Source organism: Oncorhynchus nerka, linkage group LG27 (genome assembly GCF_034236695.1).
Source record: "Oncorhynchus nerka isolate Pitt River linkage group LG27, Oner_Uvic_2.0, whole genome shotgun sequence".
In the NCBI taxonomy this organism is placed as follows: Eukaryota; Metazoa; Chordata; class Actinopteri; order Salmoniformes; family Salmonidae; genus Oncorhynchus; species Oncorhynchus nerka.
The window spans coordinates 77,336,338-77,348,384 of NC_088422.1; the positions used below are offsets into that span (position 1 = coordinate 77,336,338).

At 39.4% G+C, this 12,047-nt stretch overlaps 2 protein-coding genes across 7 annotated transcripts in view; both read right to left on the reverse strand.

Annotated features, from left to right (window-relative positions):
- Positions 1-337: 337 nt before the first annotated feature.
- Positions 338-5,484, reverse strand: LOC115112452 (SIN3-HDAC complex-associated factor-like). Of its 2 annotated transcripts, none has more exons than XM_029639528.2 (6): positions 5,380-5,484; positions 3,990-4,140; positions 3,508-3,607; positions 3,287-3,401; positions 2,951-3,095; positions 338-2,804 (listed from the first exon to the last, which is right to left on the reverse strand). In XM_029639528.2, the coding sequence occupies exons 2-6, from the start codon at positions 4,115-4,117 to the stop codon at positions 2,612-2,614; spliced, it is 681 nt and encodes a 226-aa protein (XP_029495388.1). In that variant the 5' UTR covers positions 4,118-4,140; positions 5,380-5,484; the 3' UTR covers positions 338-2,611. The 2 variants fall into 2 exon arrangements, with proteins under 2 accessions (XP_029495388.1, XP_029495389.1); XM_029639529.2 differs by lacking the exon at positions 5,380-5,484 and adding an exon at positions 5,111-5,353.
- Positions 5,485-5,960: 476 nt separating this feature from the next.
- Positions 5,961-12,047, reverse strand: part of LOC115112454 (DENN domain-containing protein 5A-like) — a 57,185-nt gene continuing 51,098 nt past the window's right edge. For 4 of the 5 annotated variants that reach the window (XM_029639531.2, XM_029639530.2, XM_029639535.2 and 1 more), the window contains 4 exons: positions 11,810-11,892; positions 11,465-11,588; positions 11,177-11,345; positions 5,961-7,537 (listed from right to left, as the gene is read on the reverse strand). In XM_029639531.2, coding sequence (XP_029495391.2) covers positions 7,354-7,537; positions 11,177-11,345; positions 11,465-11,588; positions 11,810-11,892 — 560 coding nt within the window. In that variant the 3' untranslated portion in view covers positions 5,961-7,353. Of the gene's footprint in view, positions 7,538-10,236; positions 10,296-11,176; positions 11,346-11,464; positions 11,589-11,809; positions 11,893-12,047 lie in introns of all 5 variants that reach the window. The other variant, XM_065012024.1, reaches the window with a different exon arrangement.

Here is a 12,047-nt window from a genome sequence, read left to right on the forward strand (position 1 = left end):
TGAGAGGTTTGGGCAACAGACATTATGTGCCTCGTAGGCCTACCTGTGATCATTGATTCTGCGCACTGCTCCCGTGAGGCGCTAGCCGTACTTTCACAAGGTGGGTTGGCATTTCTGATATGCCACTTCCTAAGAGTACTGGCGACGAAATTAAAATAGTATACTTGTGAGCTATTATACTGAACGAGTGAAAAAAAGTCGGTCAAGTGCAACTCATAAAAAGCATTATTCATTGCTTTAAATTAAACCAACCTTCTCTCCAATCTCTACGATGACTAAACGAGTGTTACGATTTTAGTACCATCTAGCGGTTGAAATGAGATCACGCAGACCCAAAAAGGATTTATGTTTTATTACAAGACAGAACTAACGTAGTTGAGATACACAATAACAATATAGACAAAAACATAAAATCGAAAGTGCACAAAATGAAAATGACTTGAAGGTCCTAACGGTTCAATTAACAGAATCAGTTTTCCAAATGGATTTGAAATAAATACATATTAAATTACATTACAGGTTGAATTTCATAATGTAAAAGGAACGTTCATTCTTATAAGGCACACCTCATATGATCAAATGTACCACGCAAACGGCAATAAAATAGGCATTTCCCTATATACAAAAACCGTTTAGAATTTCCATCTTGATAAAAGTAAGCAGCAGCTCTCCTTTTAATGACATTATTTAAGAATCACAGAAAGATGTTTAACACTCAACTAACCTGCCACACAAAAGTAACTGTTTTGATAACCAAGGTTATACAGTATATTGACACAAACCATTCTACTGTGATGAAGTTCAGTTACAGCAAATAAATAACTTTGCACAACAGGATACTCTGTCTACTAGCCAGGTGCCAGATCTGTTTGTGCTCTTGCAAACGCCATTGATATCATTGTCAAGCCATACAATGTTTGGCATGACAAAGAGTAACAAGAAGTTGGCATGACAGAACAGACTGGCACTCAGGCTACCTGTCTGACAACAAACTGATAATAATTCATGCCACTTACTGCAAAACTGTTCATTATTTAACAGAGGTACACATCTTATTGGTTTGACTCGACCACTAACCATAAACGTATGTTGTCCCTTGAGGCAAAGCCGCATTATAATTATGAAATAACACCTTAAAAAAATGAAAAGCTGAAAAATCAATTTGCTACGAGGCAGAGATGGACTTACAAACATTGCTCCTTTAACATTTAGGTAATTTCTCACATTCAAAATGTCTGCATAGTCTCAGCTTTGATTTGCTTTCTGTCGATGAACAAAACAAAAATGATAAAATACACGTTCAATAACAGAATATCAAGATGCCAACAAACAGAACATTAATAGTGTAAGTATTGCTTTAGCCTTCAACTCACAGGACAAAGATATGGGTGGTATTCAGCAGGCACAAACTGTGTTACTGCCGGAAGTTGTCCAACACCACACCGCTAATTTTCATATTTGGTTGCTAAAGCTTTAATGCATTGTGCCTTACCAAAACACAACCCCCTGAAATGTTGTGACAAACTTGGGGATTAGGCTAGCCACTTACTGGCCAATGAATAAGTTACAAGTGATGCCATAAAAAAATGCCTCAATCTAAATATTTTCACATCTGTACACATTTAGTGATTTAAAAATATGAGTTGTCAATCCTGTAATTTAAAATAGTTCTCATAGCCAACACTCACAAGTGTATATACAAAAACACTTCAAAATATGGGTATAAAATGTGCATTTTCAGCTCATGGAAGACTACAAACTACAAATAAATATTTGCTGGTTTTCATTCCAAGACAAAGATGAGTTCTGCATGCTTGGTCGAACTCAATCTATCTTGATTCGCTTGCATGAAATTGCTGGAAAAGCAATGGATAAGCTCATGGTACGGAGTGTTTACAAATCTGACAATGTACAATACCTACTCAGCTCTTGCCAAACCATGCATGTATACATTTAAAAGGCCATTCATAATGTATAAACTCACTGAAGACCCCCCCCACCAAATACTCTCATAGCCCATAACCCTTTATATATTAAGATGCTATAAATCAAATGAATCTGCTTGAGTGTCAGGGGAACATAAGTATAAGAAAACACTTGAAAATGTCCATTCCATCAATGCAAATAAGCTGTTGTTTTTTGTTTTTAAAAATCTAGCTGGCGGAGTCTTGCATATCAGCACATGAACACTTCATCACCAATTAGACAGCTGTAAAATGTTTCTTTAAAAAGACGATGCTGGCAAAAGGAACATAATATATACACAAACGCTGGTAACCGTATAACACAGAAAATAAGCTTTAAATGTTGTAAACCAAATTAATCAGACCTGGATAGTGTGCCCTTCAAGGCCAAATATAATTCTGCCTCCCCATCCTATAAATAGTACAACTAATGCCTTTATAAAAACATTTTTTGGGGTTCTTTTTAGTTTTCTTAAAAAAAGATAAGAAAATGAATGTATAAAAAACAAAAACACATATCAAAGCAAAAATAGGAAAATCATTTAGCCGTCCACAGTGAACTAATAGGGAATGGTTTTGGGGGTAGTCTGCCACTGGAGACAACTTGTCGGGTGCCATTGACACCCCAAGGGGATGCTCAAGAGCCATCACCAGTCCTCTTTCAGGGCCTTTGGTAGCAGGAGAGGCGGGGGGTGAATGGCGGGAAGGGGAAGGTGTGTGTCCTGCATGGGAACCAACGTCTCCTGCTTCTTGGAGCTGCAGCAGGGCTTGAAGAGACGTGGGTCAATCATCACCTCTCCAAAGCGCCCTTTGTAGACAATCCCACAGCACACCTTTTGTCTACAGGGAAGAAGATGAAGTATCCATTCAATAGTTTGTCCTAAAAACTAAATTTCTGCAGAATTGTCCCAGATAAAACTACAGTACTAAATTATAAACTTAGATTTTTCAGACAGACTTCAATTTCATATACTTCATTGACATACCTTTTCCAGTAAGAACGGTCCAGGAAGGAAAAAACAGAAGGAGTGGGGCGCCTCTGTTTGGACTCAATGTCTGAGCCGTCATCTGACTCGTAGCTGGGGGACTGGGATGGAGACATGCTTGAGGTCGTGCTGTGGGCATCAGAGTCTGAAAGGACAAACAGAACCATTTTGGTGGCATTCTCTCATGATACATGACTTAGAGGCAACATCTGCATGTCTACCGGGATCCTCCAAGTAGGACCTAATGACTAACAAAGACTTATGCAGTAAAACTCAGTAGTTTAAAAATGTTGGAGTATATATTCTATAATTTTGTTGATTTAACAAGAGACCTACTTTGTCTTTTGAATTTGTGAAGCCTCTTCAGTTTGTTTTTCTTCTTCCCATCGTTGTTCTTCATCTTCTTGGGTTTGGTTAGCTTGAAGCCAGGCCCAGCTCTTGCATCCACAACCTAATGTCATATAATACATGTCAATCGCTCAACTTCGACACAGCATCAATTACACGAAAATTCACAGTGAATACTCATTGAACTAAAATAAAAAGATGGTGCATACATGGTTCCAGTTCTTCTTAGAGCCCTTTGGCAGTTTTTTCCATCTTTTTACTAAGAGCACACAAGCATTGCAGATGTCTCCCACACGATCCTCTGACAACCTTGATAAATAATCAAGGAAATGAAAACAAAAGCACAATAAACAATACACCTCAAGCAAATCAGTAAACATCGTTACATAACATTAACTTATATATGAAGCACCGCAAAGTTAGCATCGCTGTTCTTCAGACAGCAAAAAAAACAAGGTAAGCCATCCTAGAATCAATCCTAGACTAGTTAATAATATCTTCCCAATTCAATCTGTTGACCATCACTTGTTTGACCTTTTATGGCATACAATCACTGGGACAAAAACTGGTGCAAACTCAGCATTAACATGAATTACAATACAGAAATAAAAGTGTGTAGTGTTTAATACTCCCCGAAAAGGAAGTATTTGATGAATGCAATGTTATCATGCCATTAACACTTAAAACTTACCCAAAACATAGCCTGAAGGTTTCTTCGTATCTGCTGCTGTCAGTAAAGCGTGAACTGGAGGACTTGGTTTTGCAAATGCAACATCCTTCATGGCTGCGATATATTTTCGACTTGTGAAAACCAAACATGATGATCAATGGGAGAAAGAAACCTACCAAGAAAGAACAAATAGATTACCAAAGGATGCCATGCAGAATAGTAATAGCACTGTAACGTTGCTGCTGTAATGCTTTCCCCTGGGGGAAAGGGGCGGGTCACCACATTGGTCAAAACATTGTGTTATTTCCATTTAGAAGTCTTATTCTACTATTTCAGCGATCCATGATATAACTTCACGCTGAGACAAGCTTCCTCATATTTATTGACGGTTGACCTATTTTAACTACACAAAAAAGCAATGCGGACAAATAAATAAATAAACTTTCTTACGCATTTAGATACACCTTTTATCAATCTTGCATGCTACTATACAAATTAATGACATTCAGTTAGCCACCGGTGATAGATCTGCTAGACGTCCCCGTTATTATGCATACACAATTAACGTTATAGGCTGCGACTCCCATCTCGCTTTTTTGTTTCCTGACTGGAGGAGACTATTTTTAAACAAAGCCAGCGGGACAGGAACCAAAGGATGAAATTGTTTGAATGGTTTTTAAGCACAGACTCACACAACTAAATCTAGCCAACCATTGCAAACTAGCTATTCCATTTAGTAGATTACAATACACCAACGGTATATTGCCAAAACTATCATTGTTACTTGCAAGCAATCCAACAAAATAGAACGGCAGCATCTGGCAACCCCCACTAGTAATGACGCCATCGCTAGCTAACTTGGCTACTACAAATACTCGACAAATTAGAACAGTGTGTCGCTGGTAAATACAGTAACTATGCTTTTCATATTGCCCTTGATTAACCGTGTTTAAAACTGATATGTTCCCGTCGGGAAAGTGATTTTCCGTTACTTGGGGAATCCGAAACAAAAAGCGGGGAAGGAGAACTCCTTTCACTGAAGAAACAAAAAGCGGACGAAGTCATAAAAAACAAATGCGACAAAGTGAAATGAGCGACACTGGCTTGTTTCAAATGAAATTGTTGTAAGATTTAACACGCACAATACTTTATATAGTTTCCTTCCCTTTAAATTCAAACGTTCGCCCGCTGAGAGCGCCAAATAGCAATGTGACTATTGTTGTTAGCTAGCCTGCTAACATTAGCTAGCTACCACGCTCCATATCCATGCTCTCCCATTGTTACAATGACCCCGTTGCAGATATAGTTCGCACGCGACAGACTAAAATTAAATGTAAGATCTGTAAAACATCAGCATTTGCGTTCATTTCTAAATGCAAATTGCGTAAATGGCAAATAACAGTGGACTTACCGAACAAAAACTTTGAATCTTCGCCGTTGCCTTTTTACACACTGCGCATGCCTTACTACTACTGCTGCATACAGCTGGGTATTAGAATGACATTAGCATAAAAAAACATGAACATAAGCGTTCCATCGTAGAAACACCATATTAGGAGTGTAACGTGTCCGTTTGAAAACAAATTCAACCAATTGGCGCACACTATGCATGGTATTTAACAATATTGGATTCTGGGAGTAGTAGTGAGTGTGGAAATGCTTTCCGTTTTATCCTATTTAAATCAACACCTCATTAGACTCCATGTCCCAGCAAGCATCGTATCATCAACGTATGAATGGACAATTAAAAAAAAGTATTTGAAATGGCGCGAATGAGTTTGTTTACATTTTAAAACCAGCATTTGTTGTTACAAGTGTTGTTATCAGTTTTTGATTTCTCTGCTGAGTAAAGTTATCTTATTTTTGCTCTACAGTTCATATGGGGAATATATGAGGGCATTTACAATACCATCGATAACCATATAGCAATTTATAGTGTACCCATTCCAGTCAGTTATACTCCTTCAATAAAAATACAAAAAAACATCCATATTAATGCATTTCTGTAATTTTATTCTTTATTTTTATTTTTTTACACTGTACACATTTCCTCACTTAGTAAACACAACATTATACGGCTATGCCAATTTATGTACAACAGTATTGAAAAACAAAAATATATCTCCCAAGATGCTCATGTCGATTATAAATGGAATAGTACAACCAACACAATTCAGAAGTTGGCACAGGAAAGACATCCTTCACACCTACTTCTATCAAACTGCTGTTGTTATTCATCATCATATGCTGCACAGTAAGACAATTGGAGGAGGTCCAATGATTCTCATCTAGATCTTGGGTTGATTTTTTGTGTGTGATGTGGATAATATTGCATAGCAGAAATACCAACAGTTCAGAGGAGAATTGTTTGCTCTCTTTTGAATCTGGCCTTTTGAAGCAACCATATGTACCACTCATTATTAATTTAAGTGGCAATCAGCTCATACAATTTTCAATACTGAAAAAACATGATGTTGTAAACCTGCCAGGAATGGGCAGAACAGGTGAGGAATAATGAGAAGTTGTTGGAAAGAAGGATGCACTGGTTAGAGGTATTTACACAAAGGCTGTCATTTTATAAATGACTCCCTTTCTACCAAGCCATGGTTATGATGAGTACTGTGCTGTTGAAGAGTTGTGTGTCAAGTGTGAAGCACTGACATGGCCTTATAGTGACACTTCTCCAACTGAATACATATTGTGCATCACTAGCATACACTACATTATCTTATTCAGGAGCCTCTTCTTAGGCCAAGTTATTCCATATAAAATAGTTGCATCCTACGGTACTTCCAGGGGGATTGATCCAAACTTACACACTGTCATATTGATGTAGGTGAATCAGTTTTCCACCCTACAAAACATCTATACCATGTCATATTCATACTTATAAAGCATACTTCTGCATCATTTGCTTCAAGCTCTGCATGATGACAGTTAGAATTAGAACAGAGCAAGCAACTTGACAGACATATCAAAATAATACTGTTCTTCTCTGAAAATATATTAACAGTTTTTGTTCCTTGTTTTCCTTTTTAGAATATAGCCATTGTCAGCAGTTCACAATAACAATGAAAATATTTAACTTTCAATAAAGTAGTATACAACAGGTGGGTTATCTTCTTCAACAATGTGAAAATCATGGATCGTAATAGAAAACATATTCTTAACGTCTAACAGCAACATTATTAAGGATAAAAATACAACACATTTTGAAAGGCTCATTACACTTAATATATGGCAAATGTAACAGTAGCTTTAATATAAGCCAGAAATCGTCCCTTAATTGTTCAAGTCTCTTTCTGCATGAAAAGGTTTAATTGTTCTTTAGTGGTCCCTAACAGTTTTCCTTAGTCAGGTCCAATTGGTGTGAATGAAAGAGGGCCTAGATACCAATCCCTTTGACAAGTGAAGCTTCTAGGGTAATGTTGAACTCCTGCAAAGTCTGTAGCACTCTGATCAGAGAATTTACCAATGAGCGGTCCTTTATCAGTGCTGTGTCCTCGTACATTTGGACTGTGATTGGACAGTCTGTGAGGAGAGCGATCCAGTGGTGTAACAAATGGTCCCTAGGAAGAGCAGAGAGAAACAGGAAGTTTACCAGACTGACTTCAGGGAACTTTTTTAGTAAATCCTCATCCCTGCTAAAAGACAGGATAGGAAGGGCTCAAGCTTGGTTATGACTGAGGTATTATTTCCGTTGCATTTAGGCATGTCTGGTCTTGCTAAGTGCCACTTAAAAAGATTTCTGACAAAGAACAAAGAGAAGGTATTTCATTGAAGTGGCAGGTGCATTTGAGCTACAGTACCAAGCCCTGTTCTGCCACAAAGGGTTAAGAGAGAGAAAGAGGAAGTCTGAGGTGTCATAACAGGTAGGATATATACTGTATGTTTTGAACTAGTGTGTGGAAGCTTAAAGTGGGATTATAAACTGGGTGGTTCGAGCCCTGAATGCTAATTGGCTGACAGCCATGGTATATCAGACCGTATACCACGGGTATGACAAAACATTTATTTTTACTTCTCTAACTACGTTGACAATCAGTTTATAATAGCAATAAGGCACCTCGGGAGTTTGTGGTATATGGCTAATATACCACGGCTAAGGACTGTATCTCGAGTGGCTCAGCGGTCGAAGGCACTGCATCTCAGTGCAAGAGGCATCACTACATTCCCTGGTTTGAATCCAGGCTGTATCACATCCGGACGTGATTGGGAGTCCCATAGGGTGGTGCACAATTGGCCCAGCGTTGTCCAGGGTAGGCTGTCATTGTAAATAACAATTTGTTCTTAACTGACTTGCCTGGTTAAATAAATAAAATATCCAGGCACAACACAAAACAGCCCTTAGCTGTGATATATTGGCCATATACCACACCCCCTCGTGCCTTATTGCTTAACTATACAACCATAAAAATATAATTTTATATCTATGTATTCAACCTCCACAAACACACATACTCATACAATGCCCAACAAGACAGGAAGACACACAGTGTGAGGGAGAATATCTGAAGCAGGAGGCGGGGAGGGATCACCCTAGCGCTACACTACAAAAGAGGACAAAGCCACCCACTCTGTTATCACAGTGATAAATGCTGTGCTGCTATTAGGGTTGCACATTTTGGGGAATATTCAGAGGTGGAAACTTTCTGTGGGAATTAACAGGAATATTTGAGAATTAACTGAAATATATGCAAATTAATATTAATACCATTTAAATGTAGATGTTTTTTGCATTGGATATATTTACCATATCATATGGAGCCAGAAACATAAACCTTTTACCTTATCATAAGTAGCCATTATTGCAAATTATTCAATCCTTCCAATAGAAATTTTAAAAACGATTTAGTTACGAATTTAACTTCAATTAAATGAGTTGACTCTTCATATGGGATGATTTCACTGAACAACAAAAGAAAAGGAATATTGAATGATCCCCAATGATCCATCTCATCTCCCAAAAACGTTTTCAACATACATCTGTAAAATTATAGTCTAGAAACTAAAGCTTTGGTTGTCTTCCTCTAAGGCTTCCATGTCTTCTCCCAGGACCTCCTCAATGTTCACTTCTTGAACATCAGACTCCGAGGCCTCATCTTCACGGTCACTTTTTTTTACCTTGTTGAGGATGGCTCGTTGCCAGGCTCAAAAGGCCTAAAATTTGCCCGGATGACCAACCAATTTCTCAGCCCTTGTATTGGTCAGTCTGTTGCAGGCTTTGGTGTGTGTGTGTTCCCAAACAAGGACCAGTTGCGCTCTGAGGTGGCTGATGTTGGTGGGATTTGGAGGATGATGGAGGCAACAGGGGAAAGAGCCTCAGATCCACAAAGTCCCTATCACCAGGTGGCTGATGAGATATGTTGGCAAGACTGCCATATCGTATCTTCATCCCAAAGCCCTTGCTTGGAAGTGTACTTCGCCAGACTGCCAAGAACCTTGCCCTCATCCAGGCCAAGGTGGCGAGACACGGTAGTGATGACACCATAAGCCTTGTTGATCTCTGCACCTGACAGGATGTTCTTGCCAGGATACTTGGGGTCCAACATGTACGCTGCGGCGTGTATGGGCTTCAGGCAGAAGTCTTCACGCTTTTTGATGTATTTCAGAAATGCAGTTACCTCTGCTTGGAGCAACAGTGAAATGGGCAGGGCAGTACGGATTTCTTCTCTTACATCTGCAAACAGAGTCTGAACATCAGACAGGATGGCATTGTCTCCCTCAATCCGTGCAATGGCTACAGCTATAGGTTTCAGGAGTTTCAGGCTGCTTACCACTCTCTTCCAGAATACATCATCCAGTAGGATCCTCTTGATGGGGCTGTCCATATGGGCAAACTGTGATAAGGCCATTTTTTGGAGAGACTCCTTCCCCTTGACAGGAGACTGTCAAGCATGATGACAACACCACCCCAATGAGTGTTGCTGGGCAGCTTCAATGTGGTGCTCTTACTCTTCTCACTTTGATTGGTGAGGTAGATTGCTGCTATAACTTGATGACCCTTCACATACCTAACCATTTCCTTGGCATTTCTCTGACTATGTTCCACCATTGAGTAAAAAAACTTCTGATTCCAGGAGGACCATGAGCTGTTGCTATCGATAAGGTGCCTGATTCTTCATTTTCACCTCGAATAGAAGTAGAGGGACTTTTGTCAGAGGTTGCTTGTTGTGAGCGCTGAGGGAACTTTATGTACTTGGCCAGATGATTCTGCATCTTTGTTGCATTCTTCACATTTGATTTGGCACAGTATTTGCACACGTACACAGCTTTTCCTTCTACATTAGTTGCAGTGAAATGTCTCCACACATCAGTGGCATTTTCCTGTAAAGATTTGAAAATAATTAGTAAAAAAAACAGAATACAATTCCATGTACAGATAAATAGTTAAGCAGTTAGATTAAACAACTCTTTTGTAAGATACATGTTTTAAAATGAAACATGTATGGAAACAGGTGAATTAACACTCCTCAGTTAGCAGGCTCAAGCAAGCTAAAACCCACATGGTAGCAAAAACGAACTAGCAGAAATTGTTAACAAGTTAGAAATTATTTAAAAACACTTTGCTGAAGGCTACTATTTACTAGTTAACAACAAATCATGGATGTCATATTAAATATATTCATCCCACCCAGTATTGTAATCAAAACTTACTAGAAAACATGTAGTCCTTGGCTCAGACAAGGAAGTGCAGTAGTGTGGGCTCAATAGCATCTCATTAGTGTGCAAGATCTTGAGAATCATTTGTACATGTGATGGAAGAGTGCACTGCACATGTGATGGCAGAATGCACTGTGCATGCAGAGGTTTGCAATTCCATTGCATTTAGGATAGTTTAACCAAAATATGCCCCAAGACCTAGAATTGCTAACCTAGAACAAGTTCACTGTTATAAGCTAACTTTTTTGATGAATTTAAGCTAAATTCCCCAATTCCCGGGCTTAACTTCCCATGGAAAATGTCCTGAAATATTACGGAAGTTTACCGGAAAGTTTCCGACACTTTGCAACCCTTGCTGATATTAGAGAGATAATGAAAACACCTCTCTTTCAGTTGAATTGAAGATGTCTTGTAAAACATCTCAAGCAATCTAATTAGCCCTTTTGACCAGGACATTTAGTGCTGTACAATGAATTCCCATTCAAATATTCCTGATGATAGCTGTTGTTCTGTGTGTGTTTGTGAGGCCACAGAGGAGATATTACCTGGCACCCAGACACACCAGCATCTGGAACTTCCCATCCTTGCCTATGTTCCTAGATGTGCTGTTGATGGCCCGCATGAAGTGGCAGAAGTGGCGTACTCTGGTTTGCCAGTTCTCATCTGGAGTCACCTCCCTCTGCTCAGCACTCTCAAAGTACACTTGTGACTTTTCTATAAGGAGAAATCACAGACAGAAGACATTGATAAGTGCAGCCTCATCCAATAGCATGGCACGGAAGACACTGTATACTGTATATTCAGGTATAATGGTTGTGTATTGGAGGCTTTACCTAAGAAATCCCAGATGAAGACATTCTTAAAGAGGCGTGGGGATTTGAAGCCATGCTGGAACACCTGCTCTAAAGCCCAGACTAGACCATACTCCCCACACAGCAGAAGGGTCAGACTGCCCCTCTATAGAAAAACAGACAGGGAAAGAAAAAGTGTGACTGATGTTGTCTACTTTCAAAGTACCCTGGTCCAACATATCAGTTGTGGCCATATGAAACTGTTCATTCGGAACACATGTGAGTGAGACTATGATCAGTGTTGCATGCAGTGTACAGACAGAGGACCCACTGTCTCCTTCACTGTGATGAATAATAGACAATGTGGTGGGGGGTTGTGTCTCTCACCTCCTTCTCTGGCTTGTGGAAGTGCTTCACTATCCCATTGATGGCCTCTCCCACTCCTTCTTGGATCTGACTAGTGTTCAACTCTGGATGATGGGAAAGAGTCGGACAGAATTAGTCAATGCCAGCAGACACAAGACCCTCAAAAGTGACACACCGGTAGCGTTTGCCGGCCGAGAGTACTTAGCACCTCTTAACAGATTGCCGGGCGTAATTTGCAAACCGATTCTACATGTAGATT

Bases quoted from the DNA above. Each gene is read 5' to 3' on its own strand.
- LOC115112452 (XM_029639528.2), bottom strand. From the start codon at position 4,117: ATGTTTGGTTTTCACAAGTCGAAAATATATCGCAGCCATGAAGGATGT. The intron at 3,402-3,507 runs GTATGCACCATC...ATATGACATTAG, and splicing joins CTAAGAAGAACTGGAACCAT to GTTGTGGATGCAAGAGCTGG. The intron at 2,805-2,950 runs GTATGTCAATGA...TCTTCCCTGTAG, and splicing joins GACCGTTCTTACTGGAAAAG to ACAAAAGGTGTGCTGTGGGA.